This window comes from Carcharodon carcharias, chromosome 5, assembly GCF_017639515.1.
Source record: "Carcharodon carcharias isolate sCarCar2 chromosome 5, sCarCar2.pri, whole genome shotgun sequence".
NCBI classification, from domain to species: Eukaryota; Metazoa; Chordata; class Chondrichthyes; order Lamniformes; family Lamnidae; genus Carcharodon; species Carcharodon carcharias.
The window spans coordinates 101,192,787-101,219,946 of NC_054471.1; the positions used below are offsets into that span (position 1 = coordinate 101,192,787).

The window sequence follows — 27,160 nt, forward strand, 5'->3', positions numbered from 1 at the left end:
TTACTCTGGGATCATTTATTAAACCTGCTTAATTATACATTACTGGATCCAAAATAGCCTGATCCCTGCTTGGATCCATAACATATTGGAAACTATCCCGGATACACTCTGAGTTCTTGCTTGTGGCTATTTCTGTCGATTTGGTTTTCCCAATCTACATGAAGTGACATAAACTCACCCATGATTAATGTACTTACTGCCTTTTTTACATTCCCTCATTACCTCCTGATTCATTCTCTGCCCTACTGTTAGGGGGCCTATGAACTGCTCCCATCAGTGTCTTCTTCCCCTTGTAGAATCCATATGGGTGGAGGTAAGAAATAACAGGCAGCATTTTCCCCACGTTGCAGGGGTTGTGCAGGAGCAGGCGTGAGCAGGTGGGTTCACGATTGGCACCCGCGGTTGGGGGCGCAGCGCCATTTTACGTGGGTGGGCCAATTAAGGCCCTGTGCAGGCGCGAGGGAATTCCCTGAGCCAGGAATGCACATGTGCGCGAAAGAATGCACAGATCTCCCTGAGGCAAAGTGATGCCGCAGGGAGATTGGCTCTAGATTCAAACTTTCATTAAAGGCAGAAAAAAATATTCCTAACATGCCCCTCATGTGACACTGTCACATGAGCTGGGACATGTCAATTTCTTTTATTTAAACATTTTATACGAATTTTAATACCCTCCTGAAACCTCACCCCGCCTCTGGATGAGGTTTCATGTTTTTTCTGAAGGCCGCCTGGGCTCTTTGCCTGCCCACAAACCTTAAGTTTGGAAAGGCAGGACCATTAATCATTTAAATTACTTTTTTATTGGCCTTAATAGGCCTTTGACAGCTCGGTGGATGCACAGCTGATTTGGCTGCGTGCCCACTGAATTGAAAATCTAAATGACGTGCAGTGATGTCAGGATGCATGCCTTACATCACCCCGCGTCATTTTACACCTTGGCGAGCGGGCCCGCCACCTGCTCGCCGACCAGAAGATGCAGCCCCACATCTTCCCATCCAAGATCATTTCTTGCTCTCGTACTTATTCCATCTCGTACCAACAAAGCTACCCCACCACCTTTTCTGTCCAGCCTGTCCTTTTGAAAAGTCACATACCCCTGAACATTTAGCTCCCAGCTTTGATCTCTTTGTAACCATGTCTCCGTAATGGCTATAAGATCACACCCATTAACCTCTATTTGTGGGATTATTTTGTTCCGAATACTATGTGCATTTAAGTAAAGAGCCATTAATTTTGCTTTGACTCCTATTTTCTGCTTTTTTTTTATGTTTGCACACTCGCTTCTTGTCACACTCTGGGTATCATTACCTAAGTAGCTGTGCTACAATGCTACCATATCCTTTTACTTGTAAGCCTATTACTTTGGCATTGATTGCAAAATCTGAGCCACTCTGAATATCGATCTAAATTTAGAAAAAACACAAACAGTAAATCGATCTACATTCTTCAAATTTCTTTTTTCGAATCATGATTCAAATTTGGGACTTTAGAAATGGCAATAGGCGCTTTGATGGCTCAGTTGCCAAATGCTGGGCGTGGTGTCATACAAATTAGGCAAGTTATAAGTTTGATCTCTGTTCTGCGTTGTCTTAGTTCAGATATTGGCCTTGCTAAAGTGTCTTCTCCATTGTTATGGGACAGCGGATGGTAAAACTGAGCTGCTCAAGTCCCAGAGGGAAACTTGAAACAGCTGCCACAAATGTTTTGCAATTTGTATTTTTATTTCGAGATGCATGCCTTGAATTCAGTAGTAATAAGTTCACTGTGTTTTTGAGGTGTTTGTTACAAAACTAAACTAAACATTTATTAATAGTAGAGAAGATTTAAATCATATACATAGGTCTACAAACTATAATAACTCCTAATTAATCTGACTTCCAGTTACACCTCCATTAAGGCAACAGTAAAAACAAATACATTTCAATAGACCCAGGCAAAGCACACCACACCCTGGACAATGATATTCACAGTGAGTTTTCTTAGCTTTAGTTCCTGTAAACAGCAGCTTAATGCAAAAAGGCTGGAAGCTTTTCACACTTGTTAGATCTTAGAATTCCTTCTGCCTTACACATAACCCCATCTCCTTCATACAGGAGATTTTTTTTAATGTCAATTCTATTGTTCCAATATGTCATTGCAGCTTTACTTTTTTCATAAAATAAATCTTTTATAGTATTCATATTATCAATAATCTTTGGGAAAGATAAACACACTGTTTGGCTTAACTTCTTATGATTAAGTGTTATGCCTTACCATCTCTTTGAAATTCAAACTACTTTGGTTTATCTAAATGTTCCTCACACCTCACATCCTAAAACTTCAAGCATGTTTGTGTATTTAGCATTTCAAACCTAGCTTCCCTTTTGATAACTCAAAAGCTCCAGACCAGTTGTCTACAATTCAAATAAATCCACCACACGCTCACATCCACAGAGAGAAACTAATCCAAGCCACACTCTTAACCTAGTTTTATAATAAATCACAATAATATTATGAAAATTATTATATTTTCATGATACCTGTCTATGGATTAAGGATGTTGGCTAAGGTAATGGAAGGACTGCTTTTGCACATGGAACATACAAAACATAGGAACATATGAAATAGGAGCAGAAGTAGGCCATTCGGCCCATCAAGCCTCCTCCACCATTCAATGAGATCAAAGATGATCCGTTTGTGTTTCGAGTTCCACATTCCCATCTACCCCCAATAACCTTTAATTCCCTTGCCTAACAAAAGTCTATTTACCCCTGTCTTAAAAATATTCAGTGACCCTGCTTCCACCGTCATCTGTGGTCGAGAGTTCCAAAATCGCACAACCCTCTTGAGAGAAAAAAATTCTCCTCATCTCCCCCCTACAAGGATGACCTATAATTTTAAAACAATGCTCCCTAGTTCTGGACTCACCCACAAGAGGAAATATTCCTTTCCTTGTCAAGACCATTCAGGATCTTATATACTTTATTCAGGTCACCCCTCACTCTTCAAAGCTCCAGTGAAAATGATCCCAGCCTGTCCAACCTATCCGCAGAAGATAACCCACTCATTTCGGGTATCAATCTAGTAAACTCCTCTGAACCGCATCCGACACATTTACATTCTTAAGTAAGGAGACCAAAAAGTGCACACAATATTCAAGATGTGGGGCAGGATTTTCCATGTCCAATGGTGTCAGATGTATTTGGTGGCTTGAACAGACAATATGCTGCGAATGGTTTGACAATGGCTTGAAACCAGTTTGTGATCGTCTGCTCAACCCCCCGATGGCAGGCCACGTTTCTGCCATTGGACGCAGAAACCTCATTGTAATAAACCAGCATATCATTATAAGGCCAGCCCATTGGACTCATCTCCACTGCTGGATTGTCCGCCCACGTCAGCGGGTAAACACGCTGACATGTTTGACAATGGCACATAAGCCACGTGCACCTGACAGGCTGCACTTCGCTCAGCGCTTCAAGGTTTATTTGCTAATCTTGCTTCGGTCAGCATTCGCAGTCATCAATACCAAGCTTCACAGGCAGCACCATGTCACTTTGGGGTGGCACACGGGTAGGTCTCTACCTACCAGATCAGCCATATGTGGGTGGCTTTTCAATGGCTGCAGTGCAAGTCTCACTTGAGGAAGGGGGACAAGTGGCCACAGGCAAGGGTAGAAGCTGCAGGACAAGAGCTGTACTGGGGTAGGAGGGTAACCCAGGGTGTTTATGGGGGCACATGATGATCTGTGCAAGGGGGCTCAAAATGGTGAGGACTGAGGGGGCAGTTTCCAGAGATGGACATGTGAGGGTATGTGTGTGAGAACGGGTGGTGATGTCCCTTGACCTGGCAGTGAGTAAGATGCCAGTGAATGTGTGATGGGCTTGAGTGTGTGAGTTTAGAGTGATGAGATGGTTGCCTTACCCTGGCTGCATGGATGAGATCATTCATCCTCTATCTGCATTGGATGGCCAACCTCTTCTGTGCAGCATTGGCACTGACCACCACTGCCATTACCTACCAAGCTGGAGTGGTAATGTTGCTGCCCCTCCTGCGGTCAGAGCGGGTGCAGGGGACATCAAAGCAGGTGTCAAAAGGTGCCCGAGGGCTGCAGTCTTCTTGCCATTCAGGGACATGTCTTCTTTGCTGCATTCCTAGGCTGGAAGCATTGAAAACTGTGATGCCTGAGGTGATGAAGTACCGAGGTGATGGTGTGGTGAGTGAATGAGAGTCTGCCCACCATGGAACCAGCGTGTTTCCTGGGAATGCATAAGATATGTAATGCAGCGTGAAAACCCACCATCGTGGCTGATGGGTGAAATGTCGTTTTACCTGCCCGCTACTGCACATAGTGTAAATCTGGGATGATTCTGCCTGTCTCACAAATGCCCTGTATAATTGAAGCATAATATCATTCATTTTATGTTCAATTCCTCTTGTAAAAAAGGATAACATTCCATTAGCCTTCTTAATTACTTGCTGTACCTGCATTCTAACATTTTATGACTCAAGGACTAGAACACCTAGATCCCTCTGCACCTCAGAATTCTGCAGTTGTTCTCCATTTAAGTAAAACTCTGCTTTTTTATTCTTCCTGCCAAAGTGAACAATTCATATTTTCCCACATTATACTCCACTTGCCATATTTTTGCCCATTCACTCAACCTACCTATATCCATCTGAAAACTGCTAATGTCTTCTTCAAAACATACTTTTCTACCTATCTTTGTGTCATCTGCAAATTTAGCTACCATGCCTTCGCTCTCCTCTAAGTCGTTGATGTAAATTGTAATAAGTTGAGGTCCCAGCACAGACCCCTCAGGGGCTCGTCACATCCTGTCAATCAGACAAAGACCCATTTATGTATACTCTCTGTATTATACTAGCCAGCCAATCCTCTATCCATGTTAATATGTTCCCCCCTACACCATGAGCTTTTATTTTCCACAATAACCTTTGAGATGGCATCTTATCAAATGCCTCTGGAAACCCAAGTTCAGTACATCTACAGGTTCCCCTTGATCCACAGCACATGTTACTCCTTGAAATGACTCCAAAAATTAGTTAAACATGATTTCCTTTTCACAAAACCATGCTGACTGTTCCCTATCATCTTGAGTTTTTTGAAGTGCCCAACAATAACCTCTTTAATGATTGACTCTAACATCTTCCCCAGGACAGACATCAAGCTAACTGGCCTATAGTTTCCTATTTTTTGCCTCCCTCCCTTCTTGAACAGAAGGGTTATATTTGTTACCTCCCAGTCTGATGGAACCTTTCCAGAATCTTGGGAATTTTGGAAAATTAACACCAACGCATTTACTACCTCATTAGCCACCTCTTTTAAGATCCTGGAATGAAGTCCATCAGGATCTGGAGATTTGTCAGGCCGCAGCTCCATAAGTTTGCTCAGTGCTGCTTCCCTAGTGATTGTAATTTCACCAAGATCCCCTGTCCCTTCCACCTCCTGATTTACAGCTATTACTGGAATGTTTTTTGTATCCTCCATGGTGAAAACAAAAGCAAAATATTTGTTCATTTCAACTGCCATTTCCTGATAATCTACTATTAACACCCCATTCTCACTGTCTAGAGGACCAACACTCACTTTACCTACTCTTTTCCTGTTTAAATACCTGTAGAAATTCTTGCTATCCATTTTTACATTTCTAGCTAGCTCCCTCTCATATTCCAGTTTCTTTCTCCTGATTAACCTTTTCGTCATTCTCTGCCATTCTTTATATTCTGACCATTCATCTGATCTGCAACTCATCTTTGTGCAGTTATATACCTTTTCCTTAAGTTTGCCTAACTGCTTTAGTTAACTATGAATGGTGCCCCCGCCCCCCCCTTTAGAATTTTTCTTTATAGTTGGAATATACTTGTTCTGGGTATTCTGAAATAACCCCTTAAATGTCTGCCATTGCTTCTCCATTGATTTATCCCCTAGTGTAGTATACCAGTTTGTTTCAGCTAGCTCAGCTTTCAAGCTCACGTAGTTGCCCTTATTTAAGTTTAAAATACTAGCCTTAGACCCACTCTTGCTTTCAAACTGGATGTAAAATTCAAACATATTGTGCTCACTGCAATCTGGGGTGCCTTTATTCTGAGGTCATTAGTTAATCCTGTCACATTACACAATACCAAGCCTAATATAACCTGCTCTCTGGTTGGTTCCAGAACATGTTGTTCTAAGAAACTATCTTGAAAGCATTCTTTTAACTCCTCATCCAGGCTGCTACTGCCAATCTGATTTTTCCAGTTTATTTATAAAGTCACCCATGATTATTGCTTTCCCTTTATCACAAGGACCCAATATTTCTCCTTGCATACTTTGTCCTACATTGTGATTAATGTTAGGGGACCTGTACAGCACTCCCACTAATGATTTCTTTCCCCTGTTATTCCTCATCTCCACCCAAACTAATTCTTCATCCTGATCTCCTGGACAAAGCTCATCTCTAACTATTGCATAAATGCCATCCTTGATTAACAGTGCTACCCCTCCACATTTACCTAGCTTCCTATGCTTCTTAAATGTCATATACCACTCAATATTCAAGACCCAATCCTTGTCATCCTGCAGCCTCCGTACTGGCTATCAGATCACTTATTTACTTCAATGTGCGTTATTAATTTGTTTACATTGTTATGAATACTCCGTGCACTTTTTGTTATCTTTGTAACCTCTAGTCTTCATAGTTGGTGCAGCCTTAGGTTTTTTCCTCTCTGTCCCTTCCTGCCATTCTCTGACCCTCATTTCTCATATCACTATTTTCCTCTATTGCTTTGTTTCTACTCTTTGATATACCATATCTTTCCACATTTGACCCCTTGTCCCCATCATTTAGTTTAAAACACTCTCTAGTTTCCTAGTTATGCGGTTTGCAAGAACACTGGTCACAGCATGGTTTAGGTGTAGACCTTTCCAACAGTCCAGCCCTCACTTTCCTCAGTGCTGATGCCAGTGCCCAAAAACCTGAACCCAATCCCACACCAGCCTTTGAGCATGTATTCATCTCTTTAATTTTATGTACCCTATGCCAATTTGCTCGTGGCTCAGGTAATAATCCAAAGATTATAACCTTTGAGGTTCTGATTTTTAATTTATTGCCTAGTTCCTCATACTGTCTATGCAGAACCTTTTTCTTAGCCCTACCTATGTCATTGGTACCTACATGGACCACTGACAACTGGATCCTCCTCTTCCCGTTGCAAGTTCCTTTCCAGCCCTGAGCAGATATCCTGAGCAGACAATACAGCCGCCTGGACTCTCACTCTTTGCTGCAGAGAACAGTGTCAATCCCCCTCGCTATATTGTCCCCTACCACTACATTCCTTTTTGCTCCCCCCACTTGAATGGATTCCTGTACCACGGTGCCATGGTCAGTTTGCTCATCCACCCTGCAGCCCCCACTCTTATCCAAACAAGCTGAGAGAACCTCAAACCTATTGGACAGTTGCAGAGGTTTATACACCTGCACTCCTGCCTTCTGCCCTTACCTGCCTCACTCACAGTCACACCCTCCTGTCCCTGACCATAGGTGAGTCCCTTCAGGAGAGGATGGGAAAGCAACAATACTCAAAACAATTCATGTCATTGATGGAAGTTACATCTTAAAATAAATTATCTGTGTTTAAGTTATATATTTAATTTTGATTGAGAGAGTAAAAATAATGCTTACATTAGATTGCTTAAATTTAAAGTGTACTGTACAAGACAATGTCATGCTATAGTTTATCACAAATTGACTTGTTGATTTTAAAAGATTAAATTTCCTGTGCCTTGGGGACTAGAATAGAAAAATAACACTGAAAGTAAATATAGAAAAAGGAGAAAGATAAGGCTGGAGTATTTGCTGAAAACCAGAGGCAGAGCTTTGTTTATAGTCTGCCTGCATCCTATCCACAGGAAAGCTATGTTTTCTTGGACGAACCAACATTTGGCTCTCAAACTTTAAGCTAAGTATTAAGATTCCTAACTTGGAAGATTTGTGTTGTGCCATTTTCCCTGTGGAGGCTACTAATTTATTTGTGTTACATAATATACATTCGCTGCAAGATTAAATCACTTGCATCTCTCTCCCTCAGAGTTGGATTTGTACTAAAAATCTCTCTTGAGGCAAACTACAGCCTATTTTAAGCATTATACTGGACTGTTTCACCAAGCATGTTTAAGAATTATCATCCATGCATGGCTGGCAATCTTTTTGTCTTTCTGACCTTGTTTGTGTTATGTTTAAGCAAACTCACCTGACAAAAGATCGACTCTCAATGTAGTAAGTCTTGGTGCCTGAAGTTCTGCACCGAGATACTGAAATTTGAAGCTCGATGTGTTAGTCTGAAATCACTTTGCTTTTTTTTTGCAAAGGTATGGAATTATTTCAAACAAATGCATTAAGCATCCACACATACATATCCCATTCTGTAATGTCAGAAGCATGATGCCTCTTTTGGCCACAAACTATTTTACATTTCGCTGCATACATTTAAGATAAATTGTGAGTCACTTGCATTAAATTGAATCACTGTACTTTGATCATTGTTTTCGCCCATTTCATATTGATTGTCACTGTCCAGCTATCATTCTTCACAGCCAATAAAATGCATTTTTTTAAAAATAAGAACTGTAGAATTTGAATAAAATAGCCCAGATTCCAAGAGCCTTGTCTCACTGCCAGAAATCCAGTGAGATGCGACTTCTACCTGCATAAACTCGCCTTAACCCCGAGCCATACCACAAGGATGATGGGAGCACGTGCCTGCACCATTAACAACATTACTGGATCACCTGGCCTCTGTTGGATATTGGAAAGTTAGAGTAGCACTTTGCCCTTCAGTTGGGGTGACATAGCAGATTGATCTGGCCTAACCTTTTAAAGTGCATATGGTATGGTCAGCCTACATGTGAGTCATCCCAGCCAAGCGTGTCCTGACTTGCTATCCAGATGTCCTGTTCCAGGAGAGGTCACAAGTTATTAATGAGGCATGGAAACCCTGGTCAAATATGTTCTTATGTCTAGAAAGCTGAAGTGAATTGTATACCCTTGTGAACACCCTTGATCAACTAAGCAGGCAGGGCAGACATCAAAGCTGAGACCTCTGTGTCCTCACTTATCATCCCACCAGCCTCCTCATTCAAAGGATCATCCTCCGCCATTTCCGCCAACTCCAGCATGATGCCACCACCAAACCATCTTCCCCTCACACCACCAGCACACGGATCGTTCCCTCTGGGACACCCTGGTCCACTCCTCCATCACACCTTACACCTCAACCCACTCCCACTGCAACTTCCCGTGCAACCGCAGAAGGTGCAACACCTGCCTCTTTACTTCCCCCCTCCTCACCATCCAAGGGCTCAAACACTCCTTTCAAATGAAGCAGCATTTCACTTGCACCTCCCTCAATTTAGTCTACTGCATTTGCTGCTCCCAATGCGGTTTCCTCTATATTGGAGAGACCAAACGCAGACTGGGTGACCGCTTTGCGGAACGCCTTCAGTCTGTCCACAAGCATGACCCAGACCTCCCTGTCATTTGCCATTTCAACACACCACCCTGCTTTCATGCCCACATGTCCGTCCTTGGCCTGCTGCAATGTTCCAGTGAAGCTCAATGCAAACCGGAGGAACAGCACCTCATCTTCCGACTAGGCACTTTACAGCCTTCTGGACTGAATATTAAGTTCAACAACTTTAGATCATGAACTCTCTCCTCCATCCCCACCCCCTTTCCGATCCCTTTTTTTTCCACTAATTTACATATATTTTTCTTTTCCCATCTATTTCCATTATTTTTAAATGTATTTCCATGCATTGTTTTATCTCTACCTTTTAGCCTATTTCGATCCCTTCCCCCCACCCCACCCCCACTAGGGCTATCTGTACCTTGCTCGTCCTGCTTTCTACCCTTAATGTCTCCTATTAGCACATTTCTTAGCTAATATCACCCCTGTCAATACCTCTTTGTCCTTTTGTCTATGACATCTTTTGGCAATCTCCACCTATCAATGGCCCTCTATCCAGCTCTACCTGTCCCACTACCCACCCCCCCCCCCAACCTTAAACCAGCTCATATTTCACCTCTCTTCTATTTTTCCTTAGTTCTGTTGAAGAGTCATACAGACTCGAAATGTTAACTGTGTTCCTCTCCACAGATGCTGTCAGACCTGCTCAGTTTTTCCAGGTATTTTTATTTTTGTTCTTGTTTTGGATTTCCAGCATCCGCAGTTTTTTGCTTTTACCTCTGTGGCCTGCTGGTTTGGGATTATATGCTGGAGCTCATTTACCCATGAAAACTTTGAGGGAAGTGTCCTGCCCATAATGTAAGAAGCTTGAGGACTCTAGGAACCAAGTATAATTTTAATCTATTCATTACACAAAAGTGAAGAAATAAAACTATTGACATGGGGTCATTTTAATTTAACTCACCAGGTTAGGACGGTTTTACACCTCATCCAGTATTACGCTATAATGACTTCAATGGCACCTTAATTTAGGAGCGGGGGGGGGGGCGGGGGTGTAAAACGAACACAATCCCCGATCCCATCAGCATCCTGGTGGGATAAGTTAACAGTGTGTGGGGTAATGAAAATCAATTTATCAGCATGTGATAACCAACTTATAACAAATAATAACTCAACATAATTTATAGCATGGAACGATTTTACCTTTTCTGTATGAAATCGACAGACATTTGTTAATATATAGTAATTTTATTTTGCTCGGAACAAGCATATCTCTTAGGTTTTCTATGCATCAATTTTAAAAAGAACAATTGTACATCTTTATTCAACCATGTGTGCTTTCAGAATATTTGTGTACTCATCTGTTCAGCTATTTTCCCCAAAGATGTTTGTAAATTAGTAAATTGATTTTTTTCTTAAAAGGTTTCAAACTGAAGTTAATTATGACACATTAGAAATACGGGATGGACCTGTTAATTCATCACCTTTAATCGGAGAATACCATGGTACTCAAGCACCGCAGTTTCTGATCAGCACTGGCAATTACATGTACCTTCTGTTAACGACTGACAACAGCCGTTCAAGTGTTGGTTTTCAGATTCGCTATGCAAGTAAGTTTCTTTCTGCACTCTCGAACAGAACTGTTTGTATAAACGATGCCTTTTGCACATCCTTCAGTTCTCAGGTGAATGAAGATGCTGCATTAATATTTTGCAATTGGAAATGGTGATGTCATAGTTTGGGCTTCTGGTGCTACAGAATCTGCCCAGTTTATATTGCAAAGTGGGTTCTACAACAAACAAATATGAGGGCACAGTTTCCAGTTTTGTGTTCTGGCTCTGGTTTTGTTTACTGGTGGATGGGTAACCATACAGGCTATCCGGCATCATGAGGGCGGTTGCAATTATATTGGTGCAGTGCTAATGCTAACTTTGGAAGCATTAGGAGAACAGGCCATGCTTTTGGCCTGATTTATGCCTACAGAACATGAAATGAACATTGCATGAACAACTTTCTCTGGAAATTTCAAAATGTGTTTTTTTTGTGTATTTGTATTTTGTTTCCATTCTCTCTGGACAGTTTCCTTCTGAAAATCTCAGACTTCATTTAGTTGAATCATTAGACATAAGTTCCTCTGGTAAGCTTGGGTCACCTGTCTTCACAGGGTTGACTGTGAAGTACTTCTATCTCACAAGTAGATTATTGTTCAGTATTTGCTTCATGTATTTTAGCTCTTGCAGGAGTAAAGCAGCAATGAGGACAGTGGCATTATCTCATCTCTCTGATCAAGCATCGCTTTGACAGATGTCAGTCAGAACTTCCCAAACATCATTACTCTGACTTACTGAGGAGCACACACCTCATTTCATTGGTCTGACCTTTCCCCAGTTTGACTCATTAGTATTAAACCTTACTTTGGCACACATGGACTGTCTAAATTCTTTTGGTAGAGCCTGGACAAATGAGAACAGCAACCTGTACTCAGTTCAATCAATCTTATTCCAACAGAGCTAGGTGAGTAAATTTTGTACAAATTCAGTAGGTGAACATTTGCTGTCTTCAGTTCTTGAACAGATTTTCCTTTGAGATTATTACAGTCATTTGATTCCGATAGTGTTATGGACGTACTGCATTTTGTGCTTTGTGATAAGCCCACATAAAAAGATTAATAGAATAATAGAGGCATTACTTAATTGTTTTTGTTCACTGTATCTCCTACTTATTTTTTACACTGCTGTTAGATAGGACTTCGATTAGTTTGCACCTTCCAAATGAAACTGTTTATGTCACCTTTGGAATCACTAGATGTGCTAAGATAAATATTGTGAAAAAAGATTAATTGTTTCTTTCTTCATTATTTGCAGTGGTGCAAATGTGAAAACCACACACTTTTTATTTAAACTTGTGAACAATTCCCTTCAAAGTTGTCTTGGTCAGAAGTTTAAACAGTGATATCATCACATCAGTAATCTTTAATTTTATGGTATTTATACATAATTGAGTGGACCAGATGAGTTGCCAAATGTTACTTCAAAATATTTTGAAGACTAGTTTTAATAGAATTTTGAGAGACAAAAAGAAGTGTAACCCTGTATGAGAACACCTGTTGGATATGGTGCAACAAAACAAACATCAACTATGTAAATTCCAAGCTTTAAATCTCCAAACTGTGAGGAAAAATTAATCTCCCTACATTTGTTTTCATTGGCAAAAGGAAGAGGAAATATGCCCCATTTCTTTAACATATACAAATAAATGATTAACATATCGAAAGAACTTGTATTTATATAGTACAATTAATGACCACAGAAAGATCCAAAGCATTTTAAAGCTAGTGAAGTACTTTTAAAGTATAGTCACTGTTATAATATAGGAAACACGGCCAATTGCACACAAGGTCCCACAAACAGTAATTAATGATCAGATCATCTGCTTCAGTGTTAATGGTTGAGGAATAAATATTGGCCAAGACATCAGGAAAATCTCGCTAGTTTTTCATTGAAATATTGAATGGGATCCTTTATATCCATGTGATAAGGTAGACAAGACCTCGATTTAACATCTCATCCAAAGGACAGCACCTCTAAGAGTGCAGTTGTACTTCAAAAAAAATTCTTGGGTTTGGGCATTGCTGGTAAAGCCAGTATTTATTGCCTTTCCCCAGTTGCCATTGAGAAGGTGGTGTTGAGCTGCCTTTTTGAACTGCTGCAGTCCATATGGCATAGGTGCATCCACAGTGCTGTTAGGGAGGGAGTTTCAGGATTTTGCCCCAGCGGCAGTGAAGGAACGGTGATATAGTTCCAAGTCAGGATGGTGTGTGGCTTGGAGAGGAATTTGCAGATGGTGCTGTGCGCCCACTACTGTGTCATTCTACGTTGTAGAGGTCACGGGTTTGGAAGGTGCTTTCAAAGGAGCCTTAGTGAGTTGCTGCAATGCATGTTGTAAATGGTACACACTGCCGCCATTATGGACAGGTGGTGGAGAATGTGAATGTTAAGGTGGTGGATGGAGTGCTGATCGAGTGGGCAGTTGTATCCTGGATGGTATCAAGGTTCTTGGTGTTTTTGGAGCCACACTCATCCAGGCAAGTGGAGAATATTCCATCACACTCCTGATTTGTGCCTTGTAGATGGTGAACCGGCTTTCGGGAGACAGATCAAGAGGTGAGTTACTTGGCAAAGAATTCCCAGCCTCACCTTCTCTTGTAGCCCAAGTATATACATGACTGGCCTAGTTAAGTTTCGGCTCAATGGCAGCCACCAGGATGCTGATAATCGGGGATTCAGTGATGGTACTATGCTGAAGTACCAATCCAGATTATGGCCGTCAGTTTTCATCCCCCGCAGTGGGGCCGTTGCACTGAAATTTCCATTTACATCAGCGGGACCAGAAGATCCTGTCGGCATGAGGGGCTGGAAAATTCCAGACCATGTGATTGTCTCTGGAAAGGGGCTGTGGCCATAAGCACAAGACAGATGGATACAGGTTTAACTTTAGCTAGACATTTGTGGAATTATTACTCTTTTGCAGGTTAATAGATATATAAAAATATTCCACACAAAAAGCCATTGGGGTGGAGTGACTCAGCTCCTTCAAAAAGAAACTAGATAGATATTATGTATCCAACTGTATTGGCTGTCATAGAGATCAAGATAGATAAGGAGCTTAGGGGCTTCTTTGTTACTAAGACTGAGATTGTCCCTTCAACTGTGTGCCAGCCTTGGACCCGATTTTGTGCCCTTCTTTAACTTTAATTTTATTTGCCCTCATGACCTCTCTGAGTTCATCTTGTCCATGTAATTCACCACCCGCTCCCAGATCTGTAGATGAATCAAATGTTTTTGTTTTGTTCAGGGCTTTCTGCTGCCCGAGCAGCTGTATGGAAAGAATATCATGCATATATATGATCCATGTAGCACTGTGGAATTGGGCAGGGAGGAATTCTACTGAAATATTGCCAATAATATCAGCCTAAATCCATTTTCTGATCAGACCAGGGAAGAAATTGAAAGTTCCACATAAGCCAGGTGGGAGTTCCATTGTAAAAGGTGAATATGGGAAAAAATACCATCTAAGAAGTGACACTAAATATCCAGAAAGCACAGTGTGCCTTCAGCTGCTTAGGCCCTAAGATTCTCTTGCTAAACCTCTCTGACATGCTACTTTGCTTGCTTTCTTTTAGACACTTGTGAAAACTTACCTCTTATGTGTCTCTGTGTCCAAGTTTGCTTTATTATGCTCCTTTGAAATGCCTTGGTACGTTTATTTTATGTCAAAGGCAATACATTAATATAAGCTGTTGTTGACATTGTGTGACAGCAGTCTCAGCTGCCACTGCAGCAATCAAATGTTGCATGGTTGCTGCTTGTGCTGTGTTGCATGGTTTCTGCTTGTGCTGCATTAGAAGATGTAACATTGGCCATCAGTCACTGACCACAGTTGTGTCCACAAGTGTGTCAGCAGAGTTGGCCACCACTACCATGCTGGAAAGAATGAATTCTCAGCTTTGCAAAAATCCTGTGCCAAGTTGGTGCTGGACTGCCCCATGCTCCTAAAGATTAACCACATTTTCCTTTTGGCAGACTTCCCACTGCACCAAGAATTTTGCTCTGCACTTGAGTGCTCTGCAGCAATCTTGCCATCTGTGCTATCCTTGCCCCTCTCCTAACTGTACTGCACATATGCACAGTTTTCACCATGTGCTGACACTGCCTCAAATCTATCCTGTAAGATACACACAGTCTACCTCAGTTGTTGACTGCTGGGTGAAAACAAGTGATGTGCTGTGTCTTCATGATCCCTCTGCTTGCTGTTCCACTACTGCCTGGACAGGTTGCTCCATTTGGGTATCTGAAAGAAAAAAAAGCACAAGGGTAAGATAGTGGTGTGGGAAATGGTGGGGGGAGGGGTCTGTGAGGTGCATTCTTACACAATCTACAGCTTTTAAATGTGAGGACTTTGTGGGATGGGTGCAGGGGGGAAATGGGATGTGAGGACGATGAGGCATCAGCGTATGGTCACCTTAAATGTTCTCAGTCCCATCGCTGGCCATGGCTTCTGCAATGGCTTACTCCAAAATGGTCAGCACTGACTGTCTCCAATTAGCTCCTACTGACTATGGTTGTGCACTACTTTGTTCAGGAAGTGAGAGCGAAAGGTGTCAGTGAGTGTTATGTAATCTATTTGGGTGATGTGGCTGTCATGATTGAATAGCTGGTAATGTGTGTGAGCTGAGATGTGCATGTGACACTAGCAGCAGTGCTATGTGTGTGAGGTTGAGGTTGAAACATCCGAATATTAATTATGATGGGCAGAGGGATTTTTGGTAGGTGAGTGAGGGAAGTGTGATAAATTAAGCAGGAGCTGAGGCTAGTGGTGCAATTGGTGGGATATGGCATTTGAAGATGCATTCACTGACCTTGACTACTCATGTGAGATAATTGAACTTCTTATGGCACTGCATCCAGGCCATTAGGGCTTGAATCCTAGCATTGACCTCCATGGTTATCTGCTCCCATTGCCTTTTGATAATATGACTGGTGGGTCTTCCTCCACCTGCAGATGCAGAGTATCCATCTTCTCCAGCTCATCCACAAAGACCTCCAGTGAAGTGTTTGAAAACCTTGCAGCTTGCTGTTTCCAATGTTGTTCCCATTCTTCACAGTTTTCCAGGTCAGATTCACTTTCTGCACAACCTCCAGCACCTGCCACAGTCACAATGCAACTGCCCCTTGAACCAGTGCAAAGTAGCATTAAGTGGTGCTGGGAAGTTACAATCTTGGAACTCTTGAAGATGCATGCAGCCAATAAACACGGCAGCAATTCATGCTGGCTGCAAGCAGAACGTATTGGAATAAGCAGGTCGCACGAAGTGTGCGGATTATTCATGCAGCATATTGCATATTTTCAATTCTCTGGTTTGAAGGAGAGATAGTATGAATACCAACAGAGATGACATGAAATGTCTTTTTAAAAGTTGTTTTCAAAAATAACAATTTGGGAAATTCATAATATCTCAGAATGGTTACTACACAGAAGCAGGCCCTTCAGCCACTCCTGCCCATGCCAGCTCTCTGCAAGAGGAACTCAGCTAGTCTTAATTCCCCACCCTTTTCCCAAAGCTCTGCAATTATTTTCTCCTCAGGTACTTATCCAGTTCCCTTCTTAAACCACAATTCAATCTGCCTCCACTACACCGTCAGACAGTGCATTCCAGTTGGTAACCACTCATTGCGAGGCACGTATTTCCTCATGTCTCCATTGGCTCTCTTTCCATTCACCTTAGATTGGTGTTGTCCAGTTTTTGAAGCTTCCACCAGTGGGGACCTATCACCCTATCTGTTCTGTCCAAACCCCTCATTATTTTGAACACCTCTACCAAATCTGCTTTCAACATTCTCTTCTCCAAGGAGAACAGCCCCAGCTTCTCCAAAATCTCCAGGTAACTGAAGTCCCTCATCCCTGGAACCATTCTCTTAAATCTTTTATCTGAAACCTTCACATCCCTCCTGAAGTGCAATGCCCAGAATTGTACACAATACTCCAGTTGAGGCTGAACCAGTATTCTTTAAAGGTTCATTTTAACTTCCTTGATTTTCTACTCTATGCCTCCATTTATGAAGCCCAGGATCCCGTATGCCTTTTTAACCACATTCTCAACTTGCCCTGCCACCTTCGACAATTTGTGCACTTATACCCCAAGGTCTCTCAATTTCTGCACACCCTTTAGAATTGTGCCCTTTATTTTATATTGTCTCTCCTTATTCTTCCTACCAATATATATGACTTCACACTACCTGCATTAAATTTCATCTGCCATGTGTTCACCCATTCCACCAGCTTGTTTATGTCCTCTTGAAGGCTATCATTATCCTCATGACAGTTTATAACACTTCCAAATGTGGCATTTGCAAATTTTGAAGTTGTGTCCTGTAAACCCAGGTTTAGAACATTGATAGATATCAAGGAAGTAGTGGGCCTAGTTCAAATCCCTGGAGAACTCTTCCTCCTGTCTGAAAAACAACTATTCTCTATTTCCTGTCACTCACCCAACTTTGTATCCATTCTGCCACTCTCCTTTTATTCCGTGGGCTTCAACTTACCTGGCAAGCCTATTATGTGGCAAGTTATCAAACCCTTTCTGGAAGTCTGTGTACACTAGATCAAACACATTACTCTTATCAATCATCTCTCTCTTACTTTATCAAAAAAATTGTTCCTCCTTTTATTCTTCCAACTAGCATTTGTCCCAGATATTTGGGAATCTGGCAGAGTTGATAGCTCTGCAATTAATCTCTGTCCTATATTTGGGAGCAGGAAAGGAGAAGTTTCCACATTCATGGTGGGATTTGAGAAGGGTGTGGAAGCACTTTTGTGTTGGTGGTCAGGTGTTTATCCACTTTCACCTGTAGGTGAAGCCATTGGCTGGTGCAGGCATGATGGACCAAGGAACCTCTATCTGTACCAAAAACTTTTTGTGATTCTAGGTGCTTAAGTATTCAACCTTTCAGTTCAGAGGAGACAATGCTACCAGAGTGCTACTGAACAAAAATACAATAGGCCAGATTTTTATGGAATTGGAAGCACTTGGGAGCCATTTAAAAATGGTGGGTGGAGCCCAATTCTAGGATTCCTGCCCCCATTCCCTGCATCTCCAATTTTCACGGGCATGGGATAAGGGTGTGAGTAATGATTCTGCACTATGCACTCCCAAACTGACTGGTTCCGTATTGCAGGGATAGGCATCTCCTAGCCCCCTGAATGTTTTATGGAGTTGGGCCAGCTGCACCATGACTCGTGGCTCATGATCTCACAGAAGAGTTGTGAAGGATAGCCTGGATTCAGGAACTTTCTGAAAGACAACTTCCAAAGGTCTTACCCATGCCCCCCATGCCCACCTCATGCCATCTCAAGCCCCCACCCACCCCCAATAGCCCCTCATACCCTTTGATGCCAATGCACAACCCTTCCATGTCTATTCATCCAGTATATACCAAACATAGAACCAATGAAACCTATAGTAATAATGGCACGTGTGAAACTGCTCAGAAAAAAAATCATAATTTCTTTGAGAAAGAAAATGTGGTATCCCTATAACCTTATAAAATTTGCAATCAGACATACCATTAAAGCATCACTAACAGAAGCTTTTAGCACTTGAAACCTCTTAGCTTTGTGCAAATAAACATTGAGGCATTGACAAAAGAGATCCCAGGAAAATAATTCCATATAACCCCATTGAGATGTCGGTTAAGCAAAGTTAACACTTTGCACATGTTTAAACAAACTCACTCACAATCCTTTCATAAGAATCTGGGTCCTCAGTCAAGCAAACATAATTTGGCCCAATGTCCTGCACAGGGCTAATAAAAGGAAGAAAGCAGCACATATACACTTAAGATATCTCATAATGCCATTTAATTTATCACATGTTCCTTTTGTGAACATAGATGTCAGGGGTAAGGGATTAATATTTTCACATTGTGCTCCTCAGTCACTTTGATGAAGGGTGGATAGAGAACTCAGAAAAATGGAATGGGTGGCAAAATGTTTGGGAGAAACTCAGGCTTTCTAGGTGTATTTTAGATTTGATTTTTCTTCAAAAAAAATTACATTAGCTTTACTTTTAATTGAGGTTAGCCTGTTCCTAAACTGACATTGCTGGTAATATCATTTGAACATTGTGAACAGAACAATTTTCACCACCAATTTGTGTCATCTGTAACTATTCTGAGTTAAATTGAACTAAATTGCAGCACAATATTTGAAATAATCAAATTAAGTTGATGTATATCTACTACAACCATGCAGTAGGTTATTCTTCGAGTGAAGTGTCCCATAGTGACAATTTGCACAAGTAACAGTTGCTCAGCAGTGTCAAAGCTTGTTATTTTGGGGTCAGTTCATGTTTTATGTACCTGTTTAAATGAGCAAGTAGTAGCTTGCAGTGTGCTAGCCTGACTCAAATAGTTGTGGGTTCAAGCCCCACTCCAGGACCTGAGCACACAGCTTAAGTGTAGTACTGAGGGGTGCTATATTGTTGGAGGTGCCAGCTGCCTGCTAAAATAGATGTGAAAGATTTGATGGTGCTCAGAAAAGCTAGGGACTCCCACTTTTCACTGTGAATGGGGCTGGACAAGACAAAAAATTGGAGGAAAAACAAATTATTGCTGACTTTCTGTCAAAGACTTGAGCCTTGCAATTTTCAAACCAATTTCCATTTAGATGTCCAGCAAAAACATTTTTAATCTAATGCACATATTTAAGTGTATATTAAATGAAAATCAAGGATCACGAGCTTGTGAATTTCTGGGTTTCTTGCAAGTGAGGAAGTGTCTGATCAGGAATTTACCCCTTAATCTTTTGTTTTCACTTCATCTGCTTTTACTTACTGTACCCTTCCACAAACATTCTCTCCCTACACCACCGATGAGTAGTATGTACAATCTACAAGATGCACTGCAGAAACTCACCAGTGCTCCTTAGGCAGCACCTTCCAAACCCACGACTGCTACCATCTAGAAGGACAATGGCAGCAGACACATGGGAACACCACCACTTGGAAGTTCCCCTCCAAGCCACTCAGCATCCTGACTTGGAAATAAATCACCATTCCTTCACTGTTGCTGGGTCAAAATCCAGGAACCGTCTCCCTAACAGTACTGTGGGTGTACCTACACAATTGGACTGCAGCAGTTCAAGAAAGTAGCTCACTACCACTTTCTCAAGGGCAATTATGGATGGGCAATAAATGCTGGTCTAGCCAGCTGTGCCCACATCCTGTAAAAATGAATTTTAAGAAAATGTTACTAGATTTTTAATTGTAAATGCACTGCTATTTTAAATGATAAAATATAGCAGCAGTATTGGACTTGCGTTCACAAATATTTGAGATTTTGGATGTACTCTGGAAACAATTGAATTGATTAATGTTCCCAACCTTCCTCATATAGACAATGTTAGAGGCACCACCAATAAGCACATTGTTACTATTTGGTCACATCATGCAGCCATATATTATTTAACATGGTCACATTTTGAACTTTTTTTTCTTGGATTCGGCCAAATTTGAAATATATTTGTAATTCCCTGATTTAATATTGCTTTGATTTTTTTTCCTCTGGTGAACCTCTTGTCACGGAGGCTCATTGCTCATCTCATCCTGTGTGTTTCTGTGCACGGAGGTGGGCTTGATTTCATTGTACTAGAGTGGAAAAACAAATTGCCAGAATTACGTGATGGGGAAGTGGGTGTTAGCGGGTTGAATGATACGATTAGAATTTGACAACTTTGCAGCAAATACTCCTGGAAGTTGCAGTGATTTATTTACTTTGACATGGATCAAGTTATTTAAGGGGGGAGAATAAAAGGGAACACAGTTAATTATGTTCCTCTCCACAGATGCTGTCAGACCTGCTGAGTTTTTCCAGGTATTTTTGCTTTTGTTTTAGATTTCCAGCATCTGCAGTATTTTGCTTTTATATTAGAATAAAAGGGATTGGTGACTCATGCTGTCAGCAGCAGAGTTCAAATCTCTGAGAAAAGGCCTCTGCTTTAATCTCTGCATTTAAGAAGACCAGACCACCACTTGAATCCATTACAGGAAAGCAACAGTTTCTGTAATTTGTGCAAACTGTTCAGCACAAACTCCAACTTCAAATGAGTCTTCCAGCTTCACACCCCTGCAGTCCAGTCTGTCATGTGGCTACCCTCTTAGGGTGAGCTGTCTCCCTGTTCTGCTTTTTTTTAATTGGAATTTGGAGGGTTGGAAGACATTTCTTAGTCCTAACAGGTTTCAGAGTTCCGACCTGAGAATTACAGAAATGGAGATCACACTGAACAGCTTCGGTTAACAATGAAAAATCTTTACTACTCTTTTGCAATGCAGTACATTCAATATACTTGTTAGTCAAGCAATGGAACACAGAAATATGGAGTTACAAGAGCTTATATCGCCCATGAATGATCAGTTCCACACTGATTGTAGTTTTAAGTTGTTCACCAGATCAGCTTGCTCTCTATTGACTGCAGTACCGAAATTAAAAAGCTAACTGAGTCGGATTGCCACTCTGCTCTTACTTTCTTAGGAGAATTTTTTTTGATCCCATCTAACCCTACCTTCCAACTCAGGCCTAACAAGATCAGAGTAGTGCAGCATGTCCCCGAAGCCCACCATTAATGGGAGTTCAGTCGGATGTAAGCAGGTCACACCTTTTTTAAAGCACCGGCTGCCATAAACCAGCTAAGTTAAAGGTCCAGCCAATTTTAAAGATTTGCAATTTAAGTCTCATTTTTGGATGGTTCCTGTTGTATCATGGGTACTTTAGATGTCTCAGTGATGAGGTCTTAAACATGAATCTTTTATTGTTAATCTTTAACTATTTACAGATCCCAGGTATTGTTATGCATGGTACTGTTGCTATGCAGGTAGGCTGCTTTCTGACTGTTCTCTCTAGACCGTTTTCTCAGTCCATTACCATGTGCCTCTATACACCATACCTTGAGCGGTGCTATTCTCCAGTCCCACATTAAGCCTTGCTCTGTCGAGCACCTTTACATTACCTTTACAATGGCATGCAGGCGCATACTACAACTTCCCCATTTCTTCAAAGAAAATGTTCCTCCCTTCCAATGGAGTATTATAAGATGATCTTTACTTGCTAGCCCCACCACAAGTCTCTCAATTTACGAAATTACACGGTCTTGAGGCTTGACAGCTCTTCCACATCTTGGGTTATCAAATTTGGAGGAATGATAGTAGGACTCTGTGTTTCTAGTTCTTGGCTATCTCCATTTGATTTGCACTCCTTTGTGTTGCGGTTCTCTTTACTAACAACTCATCTGCTTTATTCGGACATTGTCGGTTTGCCCTGTTCTTCCTGAGGGGAATGTGCATCCTGTTCATTCCTAGAGTGGACATGAGTTTTCTTTTTCTGTCTGCCATGTTCTTGGACTTTTTGCAAAAAGAGTTTTCATTTCTACTTGTTTCACAATTTTAGCCAAACATGTGTTTTCTGTTTTATTTTCAGATCGTTTTGCAAGCTTATGAATCCTTTCATTCAGCTCAGCCTTTTCTCCTTCTAGTGCCTTGCGCTTTAGTGTTGGATTTAAATTTCCAATCTTATTCTATCTTTTCTGTTGCAGACAGAAAAAGAACTTTGTCCTTGCCCTTCATTTTGGATTCAAGTTGGCCAGGTCTGTTTCCGGTGAAGTCTTAACTTGTTTTAGTTCGTAATTGTGCAATTGATGGCTTCATTTTCCACTCACAGTTTGCTCTTAGTCTGTTTCTTGTAGCTTTTGGTTTCCTCCTGAAATATTGAACATTGCTGAGCCTTCTCTGCCAACTAGTTCTTCAGCTTGTTCAGTGATGTTAAATTCATCATGTTTCTCTTTGGAATGTTCCAAAGGAATACATTTTGACCTGAGGGATTCTTATAGCGTGTGAAGGTCTATCAACAGGTTTCCCTTTCCTTTGCCTAGCTTGCTTGTTTCATCTTGCGTTTTCCTATAATTCAGCAGAGTCTCTTCAAGTATATTGGGCTGTGCATCTGTTCTGCTGTTTAAGACTGCATTAAGTCTGCATTTCTTCATGTTGCTGAATGGTCATGCACTCCTTTTGCATTTGCTCTTGAAGGATAAGCAACTGTTCTTTCAACTGCTTATTTTCTTGTTGACCTGTTATCAACTGTCTCTGGGTATCAGTGCATCATCTTGTTGACTCAGCTTCAATTCAAATTTTCCAGTTCAGCTCTGATGTGAACATTTTCTTATGAACAGCTTCATTTACTTTTTGCATGTTTTGCTTCTTTTGAGTTACCTCAGATAGCTTTCCTTCATTCACAGCCACCTGCACACTCTGCACTGCCGTCTGCTGTAGCAGTTTGGGTGCTGTGTCAGCATTTTCAAGAAACACTATTTTTGAGCCTTTCGGCTGCTTCTCAGCCATTCCTTTCTTCTGCGCTAAATTCTTTGTCTTGTACATTTCATTGAACTGGCATGATGGTCAATCATCTTGTGGTTTACTTGAATATTGTCTCCCTCACTCTGCAACCTTCTATCTCCTTCGCTGTGAGGTCTTTTGGCTCACTCGCTCTGGAGTATTTTGTTACCCTCCCTCTGGGTTGTCTTGTTGCCTTTGGCATTTTATTGGGAGTTGCCCTCTCTGGGGTCTCTTGTTGCCTTCAGCACTTTCTTGGGAGTTGCCCTCTCACTGGGTCTCTTGTTGCTCTTGGTGCTTTATCAGCCCTCTGTCTGGGTCATTTGTTGCCCTCTCCTTATCCAAAATGTGTCTGGCTCTTCTAATTTTCTGCCCATGGCCATTGCTGCTTCTTGTAGTTACAGCTTTAAATGTCATTTTCCCTTTAAGACTGTCAGTGCAGTAACTTTTTTTTTTCCTTTCAGGGTACCTGCACTTATCGCTTTTCTTTATTGTGAGTTTCCCATGCTCTTTCGAGGTTTGGTGGGCTTCCCGGCGATTGTGGCTGCTTTTTGCTTTCAAATTTTTCAAATCTTGTAGAACTTCTGCAACTCTTTTCTGAGAAATTCTTTAGTTTTTTTTTAACTCTGCAGGTCCTTTGAACTTTTCAGCGGCTGTGCTTTTTTAACTTCTTTCCATTTGCTCTGCTTGCCATTTAAAAAAAAATCTTCAAAACAGGCAGCATTTAAAAAAAAAACTCTGCAGTGCCTTTTCTCTTTTTTTACTGTGCCCTGCAATTTGTCCTCCACTCTGCCTGCCTTTTTAACTTTTTTTGTAATACAGCTGTCTTTCAGTTTCTCTATGGATATACCGAGCTCTGGAACTGGCACCTATTCTATAATGTAAGTATAGTTGTTTGTATTTTTGCTCACCATCTTGTGAACAAACCAGGTCCTTTGACTCTGCATCACTCAGGGTTTTGCAATTTTTGTAGTTTTTCTTACCGTCTTATGATCTATCTAAGTGTCTTAACTCAGTGTCACTCAGTGTCTTGCATCTTTTGTTATTTTTTTGCTCACCCATCTTTGTGATCTGACCATTTTTTAAAACTCTGCGCCACTCTGGGGTCATGCAATGGACTTCCACTCACGCTGGTGGATTCCTCAACTTTTAAGTGAAGCTTCTACAGCCGTTTCTTCATTTTTTATCTTAGGTGCATGTCTCTAGTCCGGCTTCAGCTGATTTTAGTTTTTCACACCTTAGGATACTGTTCTGAGTTCACCATTAAAATGCCACTTTTCATATCACCGCTGACGTGATATCTTTTAAGAGATCCTGCCACTGCCATCATGTTCTGTTCTGAGTTCTTTAGATGTCTCAGTGATGAGATCTTGAAACTTGTATATTTAAACATGAACTGTTTATTGTTAATCTTTAACTATTTACAGATCCTAGGTATTGTCATGCATTGTGCTGTTGCCATGCAGGTAGGCTATTTCCAGAGTGTTCTCTCCAGTGTGCTCTCTCAGTCCATTATCATGTGATTCTATACATCATACTGTGGGCGGTGCTATTCTCCAATCCAACATCAACCCTTGCTCTGTTGAACATATTTAAGTTAGAATGGCATGCAAGCACATACTACAACAGTTCCCAGTGCAGGGCAATTGCCCAAGGGAAGGCAATTGCTGTGCAAACCTTACCAGGGAACCTCCAGGGAGGTGGGGGTTTCCCCAGCGCATCTTTGCTGTACCCCTCTGTTACACTGCCCTGGAGCTCAGAAGCTACGACCCATTGTCTTTTATTCAGTTAAACTCCATCAGCTAATTTGGGGATGGATCATCACTTTCCTCAGTTCCTCAGCTAAATTCAGTTCAGGTTGACTCAGGGCAATCTTTCAGATCTGAAGCCTAAGTTCTTCATTTGTTGGCGAGTGATTAGTTTTGCTCAAGTCTTAGCAAAGTGACTGACACACATCTGCTTTTCAGGACTTTTGCCTTTTTAAAAGCTTTTTTAATGACCCTTTTTGTCCTTTCTTGATAAGAAAGCCTAGCTTTGTTAAGGGAAAAAATTACTTGCAAAAAACATCTCACAGTTCAACAATTTTGAGTAAACAAGCTGATCCCCATCAGCCCTGCTCCCAGTGTCTCAAAACATGATGGACTAGTTTTTAGTGCAGCTTATGCATTTTATGTATGTATATGTATATGTCATCAAGGTTGGATATCCTACACAAATCTCTGCCATAAAGCACATTTCTTCTTTCTACAGGCTCCATAGCCTGCAAGATTACAGAATGATTTGATACAGGTTATTTCAAACTATATAGGAATGGCACAAACGGTTTGCTGTGTTTGCGGGGGCATAGATATGGGATTATGTACAAGTGGTTGAGGATAAAGGTTAGAGGAAGTTAATTATACAGAAGCTGTGTGAGACTGTGGAATGCATTATTGGAGGCTGTGATAAAGGAAGTGACAATGTTAATTGCTCAGAATAGATTAGATAGGGGTTTGGAAGAAAGTGAATAAAGGGATGAGAGCAGGCACATGACATTAGAACTGTTGCTTGTGAAGGATAAGTATCAACATGGACTGGATGAGCAAAGCCGCCCTTTTCTGCACTGTCATTTTGATGTAATTTGAAAATTATTTTTCCTTTCATTGCCAGATTTTGGATTTAAGTCAAGTCAATCATAGGTTACAAACAGTGAGGCAAATTGAAAAGGCAGATGGCTGAGAAATACAGGCAAGGACACCCTGGGGTTCAGAATGATTAGAGCTAGGGATGGAATGTGCTGGTGCCAGAAATGGAGCACAGCAGAATGGGATTAGGTGGGGGCACAGAACAGAGCAGGAATATGGTAAATCTGCAAGATCAGTGTTGAGATTGATTTAGTAAGTCTTGGTTTGAAGGATTTTATATTTCCTGCAAGATTACTCTGCAGCTTTAATACCAGAGACAATCAGGAGAGTTGTTCATGACCTGGATTATCCATTTTGTTAGTTAATACATGCAATAGTTAATCATAGTCAAAATTTAACTGGGTACTCATTTCCAAATACACAAATTTTCACGTTACAATAAAAAGAGATGAAATCAAAGAGCATTCTTTCATGTAATCAATACCTACTTTCAGGGGATAAATTTGGAGTCAGTTGTTTCCGCTGTGTTTTACTTCCTTTGCCTGCTGCATACAAGTACAGTGTCTCAAATCCAGCAACCTCGGGATTGAGGCCGTGTCGGATTTCAGATCTTGACAGATTTTGTGTGGGATGGTTTGGGTCATGAGCGGTTTGGGTCAAGCTGTGTCAGGTGGGGTCAAGGGTTGCTCAGAGCGCAGGCACAGAGGTGCACAGGCAGCGAAGGTGTCAGCACGCACCACACCAATGCAGTGCCAAGCTGACTTGTCCACGTAACTTTTTTTTATTCTGGTCAGTTTAAATTGATGCAATGCACATTCTAAAAATGTCCAGGTTTTGGACAGCCAGATTTAAGACACCACTGTACCAATTTCTACAAGTTCTCAAGGTGGTTTAAAGAAGGGCAAAGGCATCCATGCATCAGCACAAGAGTTAAAAGAAACCCCAGTATCACTGTAGTATATGTCATCACAGTATAATGGCGTTCAGGCACTGCAGATTCACAGTTCAAAATTCCAGAAAGATCTTGGGGTTCACTTAGAATGCATGGATGTTTTCTGCTTTAAGGCTCAGTGTGAAAGAGCTAAACTAGGTTCATCAGCACAACAGTTAGTACAACAAAGAGATACATGATATTCTGCATTTTGATGTTTTA

The 27,160-nt window shown here is 41.3% G+C and overlaps 1 protein-coding gene across 1 annotated transcript in view; it reads left to right on the forward strand.

Moving 5' to 3' along the window:
* The window catches only part of LOC121278286 (CUB and sushi domain-containing protein 1-like), an 844,854-nt gene that overhangs the window by 243,731 nt on the left and 573,963 nt on the right, over window positions 1–27,160 (forward strand). The window contains exon 8 of the mRNA XM_041188558.1: window positions 10,870–11,057. Within this exon, the coding sequence (XP_041044492.1) occupies window positions 10,870–11,057 (188 nt within the window). The remainder of the gene's footprint in view (window positions 1–10,869; window positions 11,058–27,160) is intronic.